Source organism: Vidua macroura, chromosome 1, assembly GCF_024509145.1.
Source record: "Vidua macroura isolate BioBank_ID:100142 chromosome 1, ASM2450914v1, whole genome shotgun sequence".
NCBI lineage: Eukaryota > Metazoa > Chordata > Aves > Passeriformes > Viduidae > Vidua > Vidua macroura.
This window is the reverse complement of record NC_071571.1, coordinates 107,297,413-107,320,616: the sequence shown is the minus strand read 5'-3', so window position 1 is coordinate 107,320,616 and position 23,204 is coordinate 107,297,413. Positions and strand designations below refer to the sequence as shown.

General features: G+C 35.6%; 1 protein-coding gene across 3 annotated transcripts in view; it reads right to left on the bottom strand.

The window, feature by feature from the left end:
* RBBP8 (RB binding protein 8, endonuclease) overlaps positions 1-23,204 on the bottom strand; it is a 40,031-nt gene that overhangs the window by 8,607 nt on the left and 8,220 nt on the right. For all 3 annotated transcript variants that reach the window (XM_053986124.1, XM_053986134.1, XM_053986116.1), the window contains 13 exons: positions 22,244-22,464; positions 17,368-17,410; positions 14,926-15,021; positions 12,755-12,867; positions 11,162-11,237; positions 7,924-8,090; positions 6,416-6,517; positions 5,620-5,717; positions 4,865-4,992; positions 3,056-3,938; positions 2,845-2,971; positions 896-996; positions 390-504 (listed from right to left, as the gene is read on the bottom strand). In XM_053986124.1, coding sequence (XP_053842099.1) covers positions 390-504; positions 896-996; positions 2,845-2,971; positions 3,056-3,938; positions 4,865-4,992; positions 5,620-5,717; positions 6,416-6,517; positions 7,924-8,090; positions 11,162-11,237; positions 12,755-12,867; positions 14,926-15,021; positions 17,368-17,410; positions 22,244-22,355 — 2,161 coding nt within the window. In that variant the 5' untranslated portion in view covers positions 22,356-22,464. The remainder of the gene's footprint in view (positions 1-389; positions 505-895; positions 997-2,844; positions 2,972-3,055; positions 3,939-4,864; positions 4,993-5,619; positions 5,718-6,415; positions 6,518-7,923; positions 8,091-11,161; positions 11,238-12,754; positions 12,868-14,925; positions 15,022-17,367; positions 17,411-22,243; positions 22,465-23,204) is intronic.

The following is a 23,204-nucleotide window of genomic DNA, read 5'->3' as shown; positions in this document are numbered from 1 at the left end:
AAGCTGTTCACTGCAGGTGAGATCAGAACTGTTATATTGTCAAGTATTTCACCCTTTAAGCACTGTAAAGGAATAGCTACTGGCTCTCTCAGCACAAATCCTGTCTTTTTTTTTAACCTTGTTAAAAAAAACAACCTCAAAACCCACCACCAACTCTCTAGGAAATAGACTGACCTGTGTAACCTATAAAAATGCATGACCAATTTTTTCCTGCAAACCATTTTCTACTATCTAGCCATATAGGGAAAAAAAAAAAAAAGTGCCCTTTTACTCTTTCCTCCTCTTCCTCAAAAAACCAACCAACCAAAAAAACTCTCCAACAAACCCCCAAAACCCCATCATACCATAAAAAAGCAAACCAAAGAGAAGAGAAAAAAAAAAAGTCTTACGTGGACTGCTTTCCTGACTTTGCTGTTGATTTTTCATTTCTAATAGCACACTGTCACTAACATATGTATAATCCATATCAACAACTTCTCCTCCAACTCTGGTCTGGGAACCACCCTAAGGAAGAAAAAAGCAAACATGACAATTGCACCCAGAAAAAAAATGGTTAGTCAGTGTCAGTGCTGTGTATCTGAAACAGTTTCAAAGCAGTTACTGGCTTCTTTTTGGACACTGATTTACTTTTTTTCCTGCAGGTTACAGCCTCATTAGAATTCTTTCTCACAACCATTTGTCCACTTTCATACTGAGAATATGCCTGCTGAGTTTACAAAGTACAACTAAACAGTGGAAATGTTTTAGGATAACTGTAGCATGAACAAATATCAAACGAGCCAAATTCTGAATTTTGTTACAAAGTGGGTTTGGTCTGCCCTGAACAATGTTCATTGTACTGCTTTGCAGGCTTTTCCAACATCATAGAACATGCAGACTTATTATAAAAGTTCACCTTTGTATCAATCACAGTAATGTCCATTTTGTACTGTGAAAGGTCAGCTCCTGGGTCTATGCTCCACTGGAAGTTTTCTAAAGAGAGTTTATCTTTCACATCTGTATGCACAGAATATGAGAAACAAAAGAGAAATAATTAGAATCAAACTCTGCCAGAAGCATCTGATCCACTGGTTATTCTGCATGTGCTTTATGATGGCACTCAAGGTGATCTGCTCTATAACCCTCCTGGTCACCTGGGTCAGGCTGACAGGCCTGTAGTTCCCTGGATCCTCATTCCAGCCCTTCTTGTGGATGGGTGTCACATTTGCTCACCTCCAGTCAACTGCGACCTCCCTGGTTATCCAGGACTGATGATAAATTTTTGGAAAGTGGCTTGCTGAGCACTTCTGCCAGCTCCCTCAGTACCCTCACGTGGATCCCATCTGGCCCCATAAACTTGTGTGTGTTTAAGTGGTGCAAGAGGTCAGTGACAATTTCGCCTTGGTCTATGGGGGCTTCATTCTGCTCCCTATTCCAGTCTTCCAGCTCAGGGCCTGGGTACCCTGAGAATTACTATTAGAGATTTAGGCAAAAATGCACTAAGTACCTCAGCCGTTTCCTCATCCTTTGTCCCTGTGTTTCCCCTACATCCAATAAAGCAAGGATATTCTCTTAGCCCTCCTTTTGTTGCTGATGGCTTTACAGAAACATTTTTATGGCAGTAGCCAGATTAAGCTCTAGCTGGACTTTGGCCATTCTTATTTTTATCCTGTGCAACCTCACAACAGCTTGTTGTTCTCCTGAAGCTGCCTGCCCCCTCTTCCTAAAGTCATAAACTCTCTTTCTTTAAGTTCTACCCAATGCTCTCTGTTCAGTCAGGCTGGCCTTCTTTCCCATTAGCTCACCTTGCAGCACATGGAGCAGCCTGCTCCTACACCTTTAAGATTTCCTTCTCCAAGAATGTCTTGGACTCCTCTCCCTTTAAGGACTGCCTCCCAAGGGAGGACTGTCAACTGATCTCCTAAACAGGCCAAAGTCTGCCCTCCAAAAGTTCAAGGTAGCAGTTCTGCTACCTCTCACTTCTTGCTTTTCTGAGAATGGAAAACTATCGTTTTGTGACTGTTGTACTCAAGATGGCCCCAACCATCACTTCACCTACCAGTCCTTCTCTGCTTACAAACAACAGATCCAGGGGGTGCCTTCCCTAGCTGGTTCACTATTGAAGTTAGATCAATGACAATACAAGTGTCAGGTCTAAGCAAAGAGTACAAAAGTGTCTGGTCATTGCTCGAAAGATGCCTCTTGATTTATTCCTGAGGGGAATATTTAGATTCTAAGCCACACAGCCACTATTGGCAAGTATCTTTTAAATTCATAATGCAAGTATTTCTAAATAAAGTATGCAGTGTCACAGCTTGGCTGAGGAATACAGAAGCTTTGATTCTAAAACACTAGTTCAAAAAAGTTAGTTTTCCAACTGGGAGCACTTAAGAGGAAAGAAAATACATGCTCTAGAAAGAACATATGACAGCCTTTGCTCATTATCAATAAAGGTACAAATTTCCTTACCAGATCATTAGGAATAATGGAAAATATTAACAAAATTACTTATGCTCACACTTGAATAGTTTTCAAGTATTTGATAGTTTAAACTCAAACTTCATGAGATTTTATTATTACACTGCAACAAATAACAATGCTAAACAAACAAGAAAGAACAAGATTCCTAGCCCGTTGAATGTATGCCTGAATACCAATGATATATTTATTATACAGTGGCAAAAGTATGCCAGGAAGACAAAGACTTGTAAATGTTGGATGTGATCTTGAGAAATCCCAAATAAAATGTGACTGAGCTAGAAGCAGAACAAAGGGATTAAAGTAGAAGAAAGGAAGATAGGAAAAATTCCAAGCACAGTCTGAGGGGGTAGGCAGGCAGTAAAAGGAACATTTTCATCAAGTTACCTTGCTCATTTTGCTGGGCTTTACTTTTTGATAGTCTACAAGGGTTTGGCTGAAGTACAGATGCTGGTTCAGACTCTCCATGTCCTGTCCTTGCTTTCTTTCTATTTGGTACATGGCCACTGGCAACCTAACAACATATTGCAATTTTACTATTTCCCAAAATTTAAATAAAATACTTCAAAGGAGAAGAAAAAGAGTCAGAAAAGCATACCTTTACATCATCAAAAAGTTCCTCTGTCTCTGCAGAACTCGGCAGTGGTGCAAATTTGAAGGGAGGAACCTCTTCTTTTGTTAGGATCTGGTTTTTCCTGTCAGAGAATGTTTTTCCCAGCACTGCCTCTTGTACACAGGATTCCTCTTGTAAATCTCTGCCAAATAAACAGCTCTCATTGTTGGCATTTTGAATGGATGATGAACCTTCAGGAATGGTCTTCCCTATGTGTGAAAAAATGTCATGCAGAGTCACTTGCTTCAGTCTTTTATATGTCTCCTCACTTCCTTGTTTTTTCTCTTGACCACGAACTCCAGAGAAGCGATCAGACAGATCCAAGGGCTTATCCCCTGTATGTTCTCCATTAATCTGCTGAACATCAGATCGAAAGGGCACAGAGTTCTCTTTGCTGAATGATGTTTGCTCACAGCTAACTGCATGATCATCTTCAGCTTTCTTTCTCTTAGCACACCTGCCTTCTAGCTGCTTCTGGTATACAAGAAGGACATCGCTCTTGATCACCTCATTTTTAGCTGTGCAGGTGTTTCCAACACAGGCTACAGCCTCATTAGAATTCTTTTTCACAACCATTTGCCTATGGACAGAGGCCTGGCTGATAACTGAGTTTATTTCCGACCCAAGATTCAGTGGTGCAACAAAAGCAACATCTTCAGATTTTGATCTACTTTTATGAGATATGGAACTGGATGGATTGTTGAAGAGGTTGGTTTTGAGATGAGGCTTCAATCCTGAATCTAAAATACAAGGAGCATGAACTGTACTTGAGTTGTTCTTCATGCTGCTAGAAGCTCCAAAAACAGGAGAAGCTACCCGAGAATCCCAGTCATCATGTGGTGGAGTGTTATGAGATGGATCTGAAATACTGAATACAATGAAACATTAGAGATTTTTTCTGGTGTACAGATGGAAGGAGAGGAAGTGATATAAAAAATATGTTTCCTATTGCTGATCTGCTTTAAAGCTGTGTGAGCTGCTAGTATTAACTGAAAACAGAAGGATAAATAAAAATTAACCTATTCTAGGGATAGGTACTGTTGCACTTAGAGCTGTAGAAGGCAAACAAAATACAGATCTCATCCTTCATTTTGGTGTAAGGTGTGAAAATCTGTTCCACATTCAACTGAGAACCAAGGACAGAGTTAAGTCTGCCTAAGTATCTCTTGTATCCAAGGACTCCCTACCTTTCAGTGCAATGAAAAGGAAGAAAGTGAGAATGGTTGCAATAGGAGTCTATTTATGTTCTTGTATAGATCTTAAAACCACAACAGATTCTTAAAGCTTCTGCAAGTGAAGGAAAAAAGTTCCTTTCGGTACTGTTTTTTACCTGTCATCAACAAAACATACATTCAAGATGACAAATAGGGCCAAAAAAAAAAAAATCCAGATAAGACCACAATATCCTGAGGATAGTGGGAAGGGCAACAGTCAATTGGTTTGACACCTAATCAGAGCAATAAGATCATTTCTGCATTCCAGCTCTAGGCCCACTATTCACAGGGTTATGGGCCTCAGAAGATACCTTGCAATAATGAGAAACTAGGAAATAAGGGACTGTGTACACAAGAAGCCCAAACTAGAAGTGAAATAAGTAAAAGCCTACAGTTTTGCATTCTATCAGTTTCTTTGCTTCTCACGTTATTTACTTGAAAGAAATCCCTCTGATATGAAAATACTTATTTCCATTTCTATACCTTTAAAGCAAAATGCTGCATGAAATTCTATGAAGACCCAAACTTCTATAAGCCTGTTTAAAACAATTTTAACTATTATAACTGAGTGGAAACACACCCTAAATTGTTGTCATCATTTCTTGATTCAGAAGCTGGATGTTTTCTTGAGTCTTCAGACTGCATGCTCTCTGAGGCCTGGCTCATAACTGTATTAGTGAGGGGAAGATTCAGTACACTCTGGGACTCCTTGCAAGTGGTGAAGGAAAACAAAGAAAAGAAGTGTGAGAAGATACTGGATTTAAAATTAGAAATATGCTTGGTTGGCACATAAATACTCTAAAGACCCATTCAAATCAAAACATTCAAAACTCTGAAAAATCATAAAAGCTAAGAGATTAAATTTGGACCAGAAGCTTTAAAGAAATCTTATGGAAACTGAAAAATATTCATTCACATGCATGGGCAAAAAAACAGTCTTCATACTATATTTTTATGGTAGTTACCAACCAAAACTATTAAATAATCTCACCTGACTCACCAATCAGTCTCATGGCCAAGAAACAGTTTTCAATGTCTTAGATTTGATTACTGCACAAAGGGAATTTATCAGACCCAAGGATTTAGATCACTGTACTAACAAAACTTGAAAGGAGGAACCATGTCTCTGCCTTCCTCCTCAACGCCCCCCAACAGGTCAGCAGAATTACATCTCTTCATGCTCAAGTCAGTAAAGACTAAGCAAAAGCAAACCAAAGTGAGCTTACTGGAACTCAGAATATTTTTGCAGAATTTTAATGCAAAAGAGAAAAAACACTGTTTTTGTAAACAACTGGCCCAAAAAGTTGGTTATGTAAGAAATTTGGGAATACTTACAGATTCCTCTTCAACACTAAGTCCAATTGTTTCTGCAACGACTGCAGCCAAATTAAAAGATGGCTTTGGAACAGGGTATCCTCCCACCCTTGGTTTATCTTTTTGAGTAGAAAGAAAAATCACAATAAGTTACATATGCATTATAGTATCTTGCTTGACTCACAGAGATGGTACAAAGAACTAAAAAGATCACAATTTAAAACGGGCATTTATGGAAACAGTTTGATCTCTGTCAGATAAAAGTCGTATTTGGAAGCAGTAAGTGGCAAAAGAATTTCTGATGAGAGCAAACTGCTGTATCACTTTGATACAGAGAAATATGTGTCCAATTTGAATAATACAGCTCCCCAAAATTAAAAATCAATATATAAGTTGCTTTTCACACTCCCAGTCCAGGGCACAAATAGTCTGATAAAAGCATGTAAAACAGAAATAATGTATATTAATAATACAATGCTTGCCTTGCATATTTCCTAACTGACAGTAACCATTATTTTTCATGTGTTTTTATTAGGAAAACAAATAGACGAGTTTCCCTTCTTCGAGGGGTTTAACATTACTCAGTTCATTAAACTGGGGCAAGATAATGAGATTGGAAAGCACAAGAACAGCAACCACCACAACCCTGACTTGCATGAATAATTCCATGCTCATTCTCGGTCATCAGAGTATTTAAAAAGGTTTGTGCTTTATTACGTTTCTGTGTTTAAAAAGCTTAAAGAGATGAAACCTCAGTTTTACAATATTTTTGCCTTATTTTGAATGGAATTAGAACTAAATCTATTAATACACTCACTTGGCACAGGGGACAGTTGCGGATCACAGGTGTCTGTCACTAGTATCTCTCCTCCATGGTGAGTGCTCACTTGTGTGGAAAAGAGTGGCATTTTTCCAAACTCTAAGAGATGTGGAAACATTTTCACATGGTGAAATTAGATATCCTGTTGTGATAATTTTGCGTATATACAGACAATGTTCCAGATCGTAAAAGCACTTAAATGCGAGATTTAATGTTTCAGTAGATCCAGCAATGTAAGCACAGCTGATAATTTGTGACAGTGATATGTCAGAATAAAAATAAAATTATAAATATTTTATATTAATCCTTTTTCTCACAAATATGATCTCAGCTGGTCAGCCCTAAAACAATACCAACACAAAAGACACCACCATCTAGTATGACCACATAAAAATAGTTATTCAACTGTATTTGACCTGTTAATAGGGCAATGAAATTATTGAAGGATAAACTATCCAAGGCAACAATGTTCTGCATCAGCTAAGGTAACGAAAAGGTGAAAAAGCTGAGATCTGAATTATGACAAACATATGCCATGTAGTCCTTTCTACCTTGACGACCAATAGCTTTTCACAGCCATTAACCGTGATGGGTATTCACACCACTTCTTACATATTAAATTTTGGATTCATTTGGTAGCTCCATATGGAAAGAGATAGGTATGCTTAGAAAGGAGAAACTACTCACAGCACTAAAAATTTCAAATGCAAAATAAAGGGCATGAATAACCAGCCTACCCTTTTCATCCCACAGTTATCCTATTTTTATTCTTGGGAAGAGGCTTTTAGTCAAGACTAATATTTAGATGTATTCATACTTAAAATACCTTTTTTAATGCCACAAGATAAATTGACCTGGATTACGATATTTCCTGTGTATCAATAAAATACAAGCACAAAGTGCCTTATTACACAAAAATACTTTTTGTAGACAAAATATGTTGGAGTTATTTCTATGACAATATAGAACAAAGTCTGGAAATTAAATGCACATAATACTTCTGAATTTAAGACACAAAACAAATGCAAACAGTGTAGAATACAGACAAAGAGAGACCATGTAGATATCTACCAGTTTCAGTAACATTACTTCAGTTGCAGAATACTTTCAGAATGTGGTAAAACATCTGTTTCATTCTCCACTAGGTGGTGACATTGCTGCACGCACAAGTCAAACCTGAACAGATGCTTTTTCAGCCAATTTGCACTTAGAGAAGAAATATAGGCTGGAAAACTGTTACATTTGCATGTGTACATGGATGAATAAAAGTAGAAGGTTGAAATAAGTTCTGAGCATATCACTGATGTAACAGTTACTGCTATAGACTTTTTTCCCCTGGACTCATGCATTATCATACAAAAAGAGAAAAGGTAGAGTAAAAAAAAGCACAAAGCTTTTAGTTTTTTTTTTTTTTTTTAGTTTTTGCCCTTTGCAATCAAGTTTATACACGATCTTTCTCTTTAGCCCTTAATTAATTACAAAAAAAAAAAAAAAATTACTCTTACCACTGTTGCTTTCCCTAAGTTCCAAATCTGGGGGTGTATGTTCTGTATATCGGACATGCCTATTCTCTTTTTTTCTTCTCATACGATTAACCACAGAAAATGATGATGTTACAACTGGAGAACCTGGAATAACTTCTTCTGCCTCCACTGCTTGCTGCTTTTGCACCCTGGAGGCCAAATCAAGTAGTCAAATAAAACCCCAAGTCAGCAAGATGAAGAGTTTTCACTTCAGTAAGCAGGACAATCACTCAGTATGAGAACCCAACAATTCTGGAAATACAGCCACCTCAACAACATTGCACTGTGAAAAAAGTAATACTCAACCCAGTTTTTAGATACATCTAACAAAAGATTGACCATTGCTCAACCCCAAGAACAGCATACAACCCTAGCTCTTCACATTTGAAGTCAACATACAACTGCACTATGGAAGCCCTTTTTCCCAGAAGCAGCTAGGTAGTGTAGAGGTTATAGCTTGTTCTCTGAAGCAGGCGCTTCTTTAACAAAATAATGCTGAAATGGATGGATCAGTGTCTTTCCCACCCCCACCACCCCACCACCCCGGATGGAAATCCCTGTACATCTTCCCAGTTTATGACCCTGAGATTGGCTGAGTTGGTTAGAGCATAATGCTGGATAACACCAAGATTCTGGGTTCAATCCCTGGATGGGCCATTCGCTTAAGAGTTGGACTTGATGATCCTTGTTGGGTCCTTTCCAAATCAGAATATATTCAGTGATCAGAAATACTGCCTTAAATACAAAATAAAAGCTTTTGGGCAATTTTAAATAGTACTGAATAGCACTGTATTCAAAGCAATCCCCCTCCAAAGCATTGATGTTACCTCTAACTCAACTCAAAAAGGTCTTCAGGGAATAATGTAAAAAAGCATGGAAAACAAGTAATGTAAAATACAAGATGAGTTATGAAGTTTACCTTCTCTCACACTGTCAGCTCTAGCAGCCTTCTGGAGAGTCAGTATATAAAAATTGGTGCAACAAACAACAATATCTTTTCTTTCCAAAAATTCTATCTATACATAGCAAGGAAATAACAACAAAAAAGGACTGATTTTGGATTTTTGAATTTAAATAGCTTGTTTAGTACTTCACAAGGGGCTAACTGCCCTATGGTGCAGTGAGATGTGGAAAAGGCAGTAAAAGAAAAGCACACAGAAATCTAACTCAGTCTGCTTGGTCATCTTCCTGCAGTTGCACTTTCCCTTATGATTCTCAAGAGAAAACAGGCCAAAAGATCACTTCCTAACTACAAAGAGAAGGATATAAGGTTTTGATCTAAGGGAAAAAGAGGAAATACAGATAAATTTTTGCTTGCCTTAAAGCTGAACCACAATATCTTATATAAAATAAGGTAATGGAAAACTTTAAAAAGCTGCCTGGCTTGAGACAAAAAGCATTTTTGCAGTTAGGCTTTTTACCATTACTAATTTTGAACACTTAATGACAAATACTGATGCACTGATGTTCTCAAGTCTTGACGAATCCTTTGTGTGATTTTGTAATTCCTCTTTTCTAGCACATTTAAAAAGAAAGCACTGAAAAACTATATTATCTACTAGCAATATCTTAAGACACAAATCAAAATAAACAACAGAGTGATATATTAATCAATTTACTTTGCCAATTTAAGTTAGTTGTTAGAGTTCTCTTTAAATTTACTGGCACATGTGGTCTTGCTTGACAAATGACCCTACTAAAAATATATTTTTCTGCACCTTACTTCTATATAAACCAAGAGGTAGTTTCTACATACCATCACAGGGAAAAACCATCAAATGAAGCAGTTGCCATACATACTGTACATCATAACTACATAATAAATAATTTCTGAATCATGGATTTATCTGAGACCCCAGAAGAGATTTTTGCAGAAATTTCCTTGCTGTTCCATCCATGCATAATGAAATCTCAATGTCATAAAGGATCAGATAATGTAATTCTTCTACACTTCCACTGATTTCACTTATATGTAGAATTCTCAGATTTTTATTCTTAATATTATAACTTGGCTACAAAACACAGAAGACTGCAGAAATCTGATTTCGTATCATGCAGTAGAAACAATCTGTTACTTTGCACCTACAATGTGATACTACATCAATCTAAGTTGCTAATTCTAAATAAAGTACCATGACTATAGCTCAACCGCACCAACCAAATGCAGTGACTGTATTAAAACAGCAGTACCATCGTTGTAAATTACTGTTTATCCACTCAACTCTGCACTTATTTGAATGATCACTTAACATGCAGATCAAATATCATATTGTTACATTGGTCATTGTCAGCTTTCCTGCAGTGGCCAGAGATTTTTACCGGAAGCTGGGGTCATGAAGTATGTTACCACAAGAAGATTAAATACATACAGAAAAAAGAAAGGACAATGAAGGTGCAAAGATGGGAGACAAACCAAGAAATACAGAGGAATAGGACTACAGTCATTCTGAACTGTAGTTGTTTCACTCCCTACTAAAGTTGAAATCTGACAGAGACAAGAAATAAACCACATGGATAAAAAAACCTTCTTGTACCAAGTCCACACATCCTGTCCCATTTTTCCCAGGCATGTATACAACTTAGTCACAGATAGGGAAAAGTGAGATAAGTTTCAGATGATGTCAGACCACAACAAGAAAGGAACACTACCTCTGCCTTGCACAGTACACCACATTCACATATTAACCACATTAGATGGCACATTCTTACTATAGCAGATTAAAATTTCACAGTCAATTTGTAGCTTACTATTTCTATGTCTTGTTTTCAAAATTTACTATTGTATTTTTCTTTTAAAATTGCAAAATTATAGTAATTTTATTTTTAAAATGTATTGCAAGATCCTGGGACTTTTTGACTATCTAAGTAACTACTTTTCTGAAGTCTTAGCCTAGGAGGAAACAAAAGGTAAAGAGGCGACCAAGGAATAAAAGTGTGAGACGTAAGGCTTTGCTATACACTGTGATCAAAAGTCAAGCAAAATTTCTATGATAAATTCACTTCTCCCAGTTTAAAACAAGATGCCCACAGCTAAAAGAAAATAAAAATCTACACAATAAAAGGCAATGTTGTTATGCTGTTATAGTGGCAGTAGGCTATCTTTTCACAGTCTATCTATCAGAAAGAGGAAACAAGATTTAAAGACTTAAAAGTTGATACTTATACTCCCAGACATTTCTACTGAGGAATGGGGGAATATCCCAAACAACCCAAAACTTACTCTAGTTCCTTCTGTAATTGCTGGAACTGTTCAGTTAACTTTTTATTCTCATCCTGTAAGTTGTTTTTTTCATTCACTAAAATTTACAGAAAAAAGTATTAAAAAAATTAATGCACACCTGTTAACATGATAATCTTGTCAGGTCCTTGAAGGAAACATAACCAATTGTAAAACGTAATACAATACACCTTCTCTATGGTTTACAAAAATTAAGTTTCAAGCTAGTAATTTACAAAGTAGTAAAATGACATGTTACAAAAGGCAAAAGTGACACAGTTACTGTATCACAACATTAGTTCTACACAATCATTAATTACTTTTGTCCACGTACACACAAGTGAGACCATGTTGCAAAGATGAGTGAATTGCTCCCTTGTCTCCATGGACAAAATTGCTTCCTTAGGCTAAGGATAACCTATGAAACACAAAGCAATTTGAATTTGGTTTTAGCCACTAAAGCAACCATTAAGCCTTTCTTCCATGCTGTCTCAAACTAATGTGGTAATAGCTCCAACTCTTCTGTTCACTTTAATTTTTGTGTTCTTGTTTTTATTTTGTTGTTGTCTATTTTGCCTCTAGATTCATCAAATGATCTTTTCATTGTTATACAGATCTCAACCCAAACCCATAGGAGCCTACTGCTCTGTGTTAGTTCAAGATTTGTACCTAATAGGTGTCACCTTGATTTTTAAGGTTCAGAGCTGTATTTAGAGATGGACTTTACCCTGTTTGCTGTTCATCATTAAACTCACAATTCAGAATAATTTTATGTAAGTGCCCAATATTAGAAGTCCTTGAAACACTCTTGTGTTTTGTATTAGCATAGAACTGAATATTTCAATAATTTAATTAATCACCAAAATGCTATTTTTTGTCTGGCATTTCCCGTATTCTAAATCTCATTTAATGTCTGCTTGTTCTTGACAAAGCAAGACAACTAAATTATACAAAATAATTAATGATAAAGATACCATTAACATTTTAAAATTCTGTCCTGTTTGCTTTATACAACCAATCTTTCCAAACTCTCTTTATAAACATATTTGTGTCCTGCTTGTGTATCACCTGAAACAAACAGTGTATTTTGTGTCACATATTCTATTTCTTGATTTCAAAATGAGCCGGCTACAAGCTACCTGGTATAAAGCTATTTTTTGTGGCCTCAGTCGGTTATGTGACAGTTATGGGTTTACTGCAGTTAGGACACAAGCTGGACCAACTTATGTCTGAACTTGATACTGTGCAATCACCAGTTCCTTTTGAAGTCAGGATTTTCTTAGGAAAGCTGGCAATCATTCTAGCTGTAGGAATAAACAGAAGCAGTCACATTTTATCTAAAGTAGCCACTTTACAGTGTAAGATTTTCCACGTCAGTTCACTTTCAGTATCAGCACTTCAATCTAAGAAGGTGGGTCAAATGACTAGTCACTGGTATGTTACATATTTTCAGACTGTACAGTTAAGTATCCCCTGACTGAACTTTTTGGGCTTACTAAATACACCACATATAAATTATATCAAGTTACAGGAATTACTGGAGAACTGGTTTACAAAATAGCATGTTTTGTCTTCAGGTTTGGGGATAAAACTCACTAAGCTCAGTTATAAGTTTGAGATTCTGCTGCCGGATATTTTCAAACTCCTGCTGCTTCTTTCGCATATGTTCTTCGGTTACAGCACAGCGATCACATAACCCCGCTCTTAATCTACAATAAAATGAAGAGAAAAAGGTCTCTCTGTTAAAAAAATATTGCCATGTATGAAGCAGATACAAATGTTTAACAGACCTTTTGAACAATGAAAACCAGAAAACTTCTGACAGCTATGCAGCACACCACTAAATAGTGTGGTTTTATATGTTCACATAGCAATGTTTTGAGATTTCTGAATGATCTAATACTATATGCTCTAACATTTGCATAAATGATTGTAGCTACGGGATACTTCTAAAGCAACATGCATTACTTTATATAATAAAGTGGAGCATGCTACACCTTTATACTGAAATCCTTTGTAAGGCATCCTACTAAAAGTATTGTTGGATACACATCACCATTTTACATCAAGTTCATTCAAGAAAATACCAATAATAAGCAAATCACTTCAGTAAATAGAATGACTACCTCATCTAAGAAGGATATGTACTGTCATTAAGCAAAATAACCAAATAAAAAGATCGAGTAGTAATTTCACTCTGTAACAACTGCCAAGCAAACGTGACCTTTATCTTTACCTAAGCACCAATAATTTGAAGTGGATCCAAAAGTTCATGAGAGGCATTGACTCCACTGTCTCTACTAGTTTAGATTAACTATTTAAAACACATCCATGATCAGAAAAAGACTGGTTAGAATTACTCCATCTTACCTGACACATTCACTCATGCAATAAAATATGTGTTAATTTTATAGGTGGTTAATGGAATGTATTTATTTCTGGTACACAGCAAAAAGCTAACAGTATTACCAAAGTGAAAACCAGACTCTCTTTTGCCTGCTAGATAAGAAACCAGTTTGTCAAAAGTTCTACACTACTGCTGCTGCTACTACATCAAGTATTAAAAAACCCCAAGTAAACAAATGATGTAAATTTCCAATTACACAACTGAATATTGGATGTAAAAGCCATACTGGTTTATTCGTGTTTTAATATTGTGGAATTATGACAAGAGTAAAATACTGAAATGTCTCTTCATACTAGCTTATCTGAATGTGTAACAAACAGTATTAAAATCTCCTTTTATTAAATCAGTTGAAATACTTTTGTTTTTCACAATGTGAGTAATTCATCTACTAAGGTATTAGAAAAGTCCATCCACACCATGAGTGCCTCTCTACTTACATGGTATGAAAGTTTATTACCTGCATGGCTACAAGCTTATCCCTAATGCCTTTCACAGAGAAATGGAGTTGAAAGTAAAAGTAGAGTATCACAGTTTTAAAACTTGAGGTAACACAGGACTAGTGGAAAACCATTTACTATGTAATGATCTCCTGTTCCCAGAAAGCTTCTGAGACCCTATTAACAGCAAATTTAACATATACTTTCCAAAACAGATAGTTTTTAAAGAAAGAAAAATGCACTGTAATTTCATGTCTATTAGTTTTGCTTTGCTGTACCAGATTAAACAGGAACAAAGAAGGAAAAGGCAGAATGCATCAACAGGTGAGTTGAACACCTAAGTCCAAAAAAAGGTAACAGAACCTGTGATCAAATTTAGGTAAAACAGGCAATTGGTAAAAAAGACCCCCTCAAATCTGAAACATTTCCTAGTGAGTTATCTCCTGAGTTTCAGAACATATGCGTTTGCCTTTGGGTTTTGTACTGCTATTACAACTTGATCAATATAAAATTTAACTGTACAAAGATGGATACAAAAGAACAAACCTTAAAATGTCTGTTTGCCTCCCAAGCTGCTCTATTCTAACTTCTATCTAAACTGAACTAAACAAGCACTTTGAAAATAACAATACAACAGAAATTATTTATTTATATTCATTATTAATTTTATGTTTAATTATATGGATGAGATAAATAAATATATATGCTATATATGTTTTGCTTGTTCTTCATTCAGAAAAATGTAAATTCTACACTTTTCTCTATAACACACTATTTGGATTGCATTAGAAAAGGACTGGCTTACTAAAAAAAAAGTCAATAATCCCACACCAAAACACAATAAACTCAACTTGCAAAGTATCCAGAGCTACTCTGCAGGAGCAAAATTCAGCAAGCTCAAAAGCCAGAAGACACTACTTCACCTGTCTTCTAAAACCTTGATAGTGTCATGAAGTGCTTTTTGCTGTTCTCTGAGCTGTTGGTTTTTGGTATAGAACTCTTCAAGCCTCTCTGCATCCCTGAAAAGAAAATGAGGAAAAAAAATGTTCTAGCTTTAAATTGTAGTCATTATTTTTTCACCAGAGAATTTTCTCTGGCATGTTTCTTTCATATCCTTGGGAAATGTGATTATCATCAGCACAAATACTATCGTGACAATAAACAAAACTAATGTTTCTGATTAATAATAATTTACAAATGACAGAGGAAAGATGCAGCTAGTTTTTAATTAATAATACAGGTGATCTGTTATGTCTGATTTTTGTTCAGGTGAAAACTAGAATTAATGACAGTCAACACACAAAAGCTAACAATGTTCAAGCAACAATTTCAGAGAACAAACTCAAACACTTCTCTCACACTTTATTGTGTTGTGGAGCTGTTGGGAATCTAATGGGAGCTTTCACAATCAGGTCATTTTGGTCTTGTATCAGTGAGTAAATTCTGCAGCATCGCAAACTACATTAGGTTTGGAAATCTCTGAAAGTCTTTAGATACATTAGAGGCTTACTTCCTCAAGAAGAAATTCTCTATAGAGCATGTATTCTCATAGTATGCATAAAGACAAAAGAAACCCCCCAGAAGCACTTCATCTTGTGGAAAATACCTTCTCTAAAAACCAGAACTAATTAATTAACAAAGAAAATTTTCTCCTTAAAAGAGCTAGAAAAAAGCAGTAATGTTAACTTCTCAATTTTAGCTCCCTTTCAATGTTATTATCAGATCACAACATCTCTTCAAGATGCAAACATGGTATGAGTGACAAGCACACAATTATTTTCTACAGGGAATGTTCAATAAAAGCTAAGTGCCTAAATCTGTGTAACATGACAGCGACTAACTTCTGAGAAATTCCCAGTTCTTCTTTCTACCATGGAATCCTTTCTATATATCCATGAAAGCAGTTGTTTGTTTTCAGTGTGCCTGAGATGGATTATTTGTGGAAGTCAAGAAATTGGCTCATGAAAAGCTGTTAAGCACACACACATTCGGAAATGAAAACATATTTACTAACTTGATACAATTCTTTTACACAAACACACTTTTAAATTGGCACTATCCCTTTAACATATGTTTAGCCAACCACATTTTCATATTGCTGGCACTACAGTAGTTCAAGAAATTAGCAACCATAGGTCGTATAGTGAATGGGACAGCTGGAGGCTTCTACAGTGTGCAATCACAAGCATATTTTATTAATCTTTAAATTTAAGTACAGATGCTTTATTTTTCTGTACTATCACACAGACCCACGTAGGCCATTCCAACTGCATATTCAACCTATAAAACAGCTACATGCAAGCAGCATGAGGGACTATTTAAGGCTTGTACTTTTACTTGGGAAGCATAAAATGTTAAAATTCTGTTACCTCAGTTCACTAACCAAGTACAGCCAGGCCATGACAAAATTTGAAGTCTGACAAAAGCAGGCTGTATTTTCCTGATGTTTAGGACATTAAAAAAACCCTCCAACAAAAAACTAAAACTACAAAAAATCCCCTTATTTTTTCTGTTTATGCCACTCATAGGAGGCTTAAAATAGCAAATTTTAAAATTGCTTCTAGTTAATTCTAAGTCATTCTATGGCATTAAGTCATTTGCAATAAATAAGTAAGATATTAATGTACACTAATACTGCATGCCTTTCACCTAATCCCTGTAAAATGCCCCATGAAGACTTTAAAACAACAGAAGGAACTAGGCCCTTGGTTGGGTTTTCTTTCCTTAAAATTCCAGTGCACCTGATAAACATGACAGACGTCTTTGGCTATGAAGGCACTGCATAATGGCCAGTCTCTGACCTAGGGTTTACAAGTCATTAGCTCCAATGCTGAAGTGGAATACAAAATAAGGTGCTCATTGTCAGCTGATTACCAAGTTTGAAATACTAAACCCCAGGTATTCAGATGCAGCAAGGAGAACAAGACCTCCTATGTAACAGTACTGTATCCACAATGTGGCAGTTGTAGAAAGATTCCAACAATGACTAACCTATTTGGCTTTTGTTCAGTCACAGCACTGATAATATTTCTCATCTACAAAACTGACTGATCAATTTAAGATTCCAGAACATGGAAGCAACTTACAATACACCAGGCTAACATCAAAAGTGAGAGATAATTTCATCATTTCAGATTAAAAATGAGCAACTATTTAATTTATAAATTATACTTAAGAAATAACACCCTGTAAAAGAGCTCCGTACATCTTCAGATGACTTTAGCTGAATTATTAAAGTAAGCAAAGTTTTTTTCACATCTAAAGGAAGAATCCATGAAACCTTAATTGATCTTACAAGAATTGCAGCTCATTAATGGTACTCTGACTCTCCTTTAATAAACTAGATCATTAGGGTGAGTACTTACAAGCATCTTTCCTTTTTCAACTTAGATATTTTCAGCTGTAAGCCTGAAAGTGGAAAGAAGAAATTACATGTTATAGAATTCTGATTTTTAAAAATGAGTGAGACAATAAATTTTTGCCTGCTTGCCACTGTTAGCTGCAAAGAGAGACAAAAAATGTCACTAATCTGGAGAGAAAAAGGTTCCTTCTGGACTTTTTGAGTGCATTCTACAGGATCTTGGAAACAAATATAGTCATTGTTATCTCCAGGAAATAAGGACTTCTTAAATAAACACACAGATTTCCACTTAGAAAAGTAAACAAACACCTTTGTGAAATGACCACACATGAACAGCCAGCATTGTCAATATATTTTCATTGACTATGCCCACATAAGTAGCATAAAATATGTTCTTTGTGCACATAAATTCATAATACTACACTGGAAATGAAGCATCCAATCACTGAACTGAGAAATGCTTTACAGTGTATATACATAAGGAAACATTAAAAACATGTGATTCAAGGCTTTAAAGCACGAAAGGACAACATCTTTCTTTGGAGATGTGCTACCAGACTCTCTCAGTCAAAGCTTCCTTGGAATATCTGAAGGTGAATTGATGAATGATATTTCATCTGTGACCTTTCTACCCCTAAGAGTTCCACGTTCCTAACTATATATTCTGAACAGAAGGAAAAAGCTTTTCAAATACAACTGATGTTCTCAGCAGGAGTGGCCAGCTATGAAAGGTTGCTATCAACATCAGGTTGAACATTAGGAGTCCTGTAAGCTCTCTTGCAAAAGCATTATACATTTAGGATAGCAGGATAAATTTATAAAACCAGAACACTTGTAAGAAAACTTCAGACTACTTTGAATTTAAGCCTAAATACATAGTTGAGACTACATCTTACTATAGAAAATGTAGGTTAAAGCAGTTAACGGACTATTTTTTCTCCACTACCACACTCAACTAGGAACAGCTCTAAGGGAAAAATTCATTGCTCAAGAAAGTTCACTCCTCAGGCTACTTAAAATGTCAAGCCAGCCACAGACTCAGTGAACCCATACTTGCTACAAGATGCCAGTGAGACAATGAATTAAAAATGCAGACAGACTACTTAAAAAAATTCTTAGGAAATATAGCAAGATTTCTTTTATCTCCAAGTGTTCAGCACCTGTGAGACGTTATGTTCTATCATGCAGATCAGCACAGAAAGAGGGTTTATTTTTTTAAGTAGTTGCTATTCATCAAGTCAATTAGGCATCTGCAATTAGAACCCCTATAAAGCTTGCTTTAAAGCTGCTCCACGCCCATCGGAAGGAATGAAGCTGCACAACAATGCATCTCCTGTATGAACAGGTAGTCTGTTCAGCAAGTATTTAGGATTGTAACTTTGGCAACCTGAGCAACCAATTGAAGAGGCTGGGCTCAGAAGGCCCAGTACTGTGCTACAGGTAACACTATCTCCCCTCTCACCTGAATTCAGGAGGAACTAAACTAGTTACTTAAAGGTTGCATTTTTTCTTAGTTCAAATGACTGCAATGAGAAGGCAGGAAACCAGTCTGTTTGATTTATACAAGAGCCTTAAATTACTACATCTGCTGTAGTCTCTTCCTTTTGCTTTTCCAGAGCACTGAGAGTTTTTAAGAATGCTTATTTAAGGAGCTTTGCTTTCTCAAGTTTCCTTATTTGTCATAGGGAGCACATAAAACTCTGTGGAACTACACTATGGCCCTTCCCAATTCAATTTTATCTTTCCCACAATATTTTTATGGAATAGACAAGCTGTAGACTATATAAATCTACAGTACCTAAAGCTTGTTTGTGCATTAGTAAATGACACTCTACAGCTATTAAAGCAACAGAGATCTTACTTAAACTATCATTAGGCAGATTAATGAAACACTATTTTATGAAGCTTGCTATTTGATTAGACTATATAGCTGTAATATTTCAATTAATGGCTATGATAATTTCGGTTCTGATGAATTTTCAAAAGCATTAAATGCACTTCCTAAAACTGACAGTGCCTGGGAAGACCACAGAATTTTATCACTGAAGATTTCTTGAAACAAGTTGGACAAGCTACTGTCAGCAATGACGCAGACATAATCCTACCTCAAGGGTACAGAGATGGACTAGATGACCTTCTAAAATCCCTTCCAGCTGTTTTCTATAATTATTTACTTTTGAGGAACTTCCAGCCATTTCCTTTCCTACAGCAATCTATCAATGAGATTGCTTTCCTCATTAGTTTCTCTCCTTCTATGACTACAGTTTTTTGTCCATTGATATCTTCTGCTTTTCAGAGGTAAGCAATAACTAAAAAAACTAGACCATTCTTGTACATAAAACACTGCTTACATCTCTATGTTGATAGATATTTTTAGAGTTTTAGATCTAAATTAATCCTCAGAAACCATCTCAATCCATGTGCAGCAAGCATCTATATAATTATTTCAAGCAAGAGGCAAGAATTACCACCTGTAGAAATAAATCAATTTACAAAAAGCACTATTAAATTCCTTTGAATCTTCTGGGCACTATGGAAGTATCCAACACAGAGGAAATAAAAGCAAAGAGTTTTAATGACCATTATTCCGAGTTGTTGAGCACTTCTGAACTCCATGAAAAGTAACTGACACTGACCATGCCCAACATCTTTGGAAACTGGGATATAGGTGTCCTACCCATTGTTTCATAATGAATTTAAGTTAAATAATAGCTATTTTGGCTGAAGAAGGCCAAAATTTGGATTATTTTGGAAGTGATCAGTTTAGTAGAACAAGAAGCTGGATTTCTTTACATAACAGTGAAAAAACACACCCTTTACAATATAGTAATATTGAAATTCAATAAAATCCCTTCCAAACTGCATGAGTTTAAAGTATTCTTCAGTCTACATTCTATAGATATAACTTGCATAACATTTCTGACCATGTCAAGTTCATGTGTCATAAATTCTACTTTTCATGGATTTTAAGTAAGAAGAATTCAACCATTTCAGTGTTCAGTACATTGTACATGCAAAAAGCTTTTTCAACAACTAACTTTCCCTTAATCCACCTTCTACCACCTTTAAAATAATTTTTGCTGACATTCAGATTGGAAACTCATGAGTCAATTTTAATTCTTATTTATAGACTTCAGAAACAAGCAAAGTCTAGGCAAGTCTGTGTTTGATGTTTCTAAAATATCTTCCAGTACCATTTTCTATAAGAGGATCCCCACCTTCTGGAAAAATTAACTATCCTTCAGGCATGTCTTTGATGTTATCATGGAAGACCTAATTTTACCTAACAGAGTGTGGGACATACTGACAAAGGGCTAGGCATGAAAAAGACTGCCTGGTGGCAAAATTACCTGGCCACACCCTGCATGCATTCTAAAGAGTATCTTGCTTGCATAAAGAAAACCCAAACTTGAAAATCACGTGCTGCACACCCCAAGAAACTAGAGAAAGGGTCACTTAACATAAGTGTCTACATCAGAGCTTTTTGTTTCTTAAGCATTTGTTGTTCAGACATGCCATAGATTGCCAGATCCCATTCTGTCAGTACTTCTGCGTTTATCTGTGGTTGACATCACACCCACACCAAAAAGAACCATCAACAATTTAAAAAATAATTATTAAAAAAGTTAATTTTTTTGTGTTTTGGAACACAATATAAAATTGTAGCCCATATGTTAATGTCAAGAAATCCTACTGTCTGCTACAGTTTTCTTTCCAGTTGCCATATTAGTGGTATATGATTTTTGGTTGCTTGTTTGGTCTTTTTTTTTTTTTAATAATCAACAACAAAGTGTCACGGCCTAGTGCTGCAAATTATTGAATCAAGACTTTCATTAGGAGGCATGTAACATCTATTAATTATAAAACAATATCATATATATATATATATATAAAATATAAAATCTCCAAGACTTTTTGAAACCAAGAAGTAATGGTCTAACTGGGCCAAAATGGACAGACCTGAAACTGTTTTGAGGCTGGTAGAAACAACCAAGGCCACTGAAATGTTCTGGGTAAAGATCCACTTGCATAACTACAGTTCTTAAATCCCAAAAACTCACTCACTTTTATTCCAGTCTAATATAAATACTATTTCATACATAAGGAAAAACTTCCTAGAAGACACTAATACTGTTTTAATTCCATGCAAAAAGAACTGATCGTGTGACTTTAGATTAGCAGAACAAAATGTTAATTTATTTAATGTTTTTAGCAAAAAACCCTTATGAATATTCCTTGTAAAACAATATTACAGTAACAATACATATAGTGCAATAATTTATCTTTTCTGAATTACTGAAGAAGGGCTGTTAGTGTCTGTTCAATCTGTAGTAAAATTGTTATTACAAGTCACATAATGTAAGAATAATAATATTATAAAAACATTACAAATTTTGCTGAGAAAATGTAGAACACTAAAATCTGAAGAAATAATTTTCACTTCAGTAACATTAATCTGCAGTGTGATTTTGCACAAGTTAGTGGAAATAAACAATGCAAATAATTTTAATGTATGTGAAACAACTAAAGCCAAAAGCAAAAGAAAAGAATCCATTGAATAACATGGTTTGGAAATCATAATCCATTAAAGGTAAAGTAACACATTTTGTAGGCAAGCAGAGACTCCATGTAACATTGTATTACTTTTTCTTCACTGACCTAGCAAATTATTTATATGTGTTGATAGTTTAATCCTGTTAAACCAGGCTTAGGTAGTCAATCTCTAAGGATCATTTGTAATCATCGGGTCCAACTTTCTGCATAACTGAAAACATTAAAAATCTATTTAGTTCCCTGCAGAGTATTTTGGTTCAAAGTTTTCCTGTGGTAACTGACAAACACCAACTTTAACCTGACAAACCCAACCTTCAATGATTTACCTTGCACTTCTTTATCATGACATTCTTTCAGTTTGGACCACAGTTCTTTGAAGAAATCTCCTGTAGGTTCTGCAGAACTAGGGCTCCCACAGCTTCCTCCAGATGCATTCATCTTGCTTTATTCTGCTCCCAGCTTCTTTGACTTGCAGAACTGGCTCACTCTCAAACTTTATATTTTAAATTACATAGTTATGAAACTGTTTCTGAAGAGGGGCGTATGTCTGTAACAACAGAATGATAACACTTACATTTGAATTTATCAGAGCATAACTTGTAGCCATGGATTAAATGCAAAGTTTACTGTCTATCCTTGTTGAGGATATACATTTATGAACTTTCACACTGACAGTCACCCTGAAAGCTTGGACACTACTAAGTATTTTGCTGCAGGTAATTACAAACTAACAGAATTTTCCTCCCATTAAAAAGTTATCAACTTAAAATTAGATTAAAACACTTAAGAGTCTTTATTTTTTTCTTATCTAAAGATAGAATTATACCGAATTCCTGTTTTCCAAAAGTAAGCCATAGTGCCAAAATCTGGCTGTCAGCAAAAGCATTTGTCAGAAGTTTTATCAGAGATGGATTTGTCTATATACATCCTTTATATAAACTTGGATTCAAATTACATCCTTCTGCAAAGAAAAGCTCACATCCTCTTGAAGTGTTCGTAATTCTATATTAAAATGATTCCCATTCCCTGATGAAAAAAAAATGGAGAGTAATCACAAAAATCTATAAATATCCAAAACATTAATATCTGAGAAGAACAATCAAAGTCAGATAACTCTTAGAAGCTTGACTGCCTACATAATTTAGGATAATCTTACCCATAATTCTCACTTGAAGGGTTTCTTACAGAGGTGATGCCCTCAGGCAAACTACAGAGAAAGCATGGTACTCAGATCTGGCTCTGAGCCAAGGCAAGATTCAATTCTACTGGCACTACTGATGTCCAATA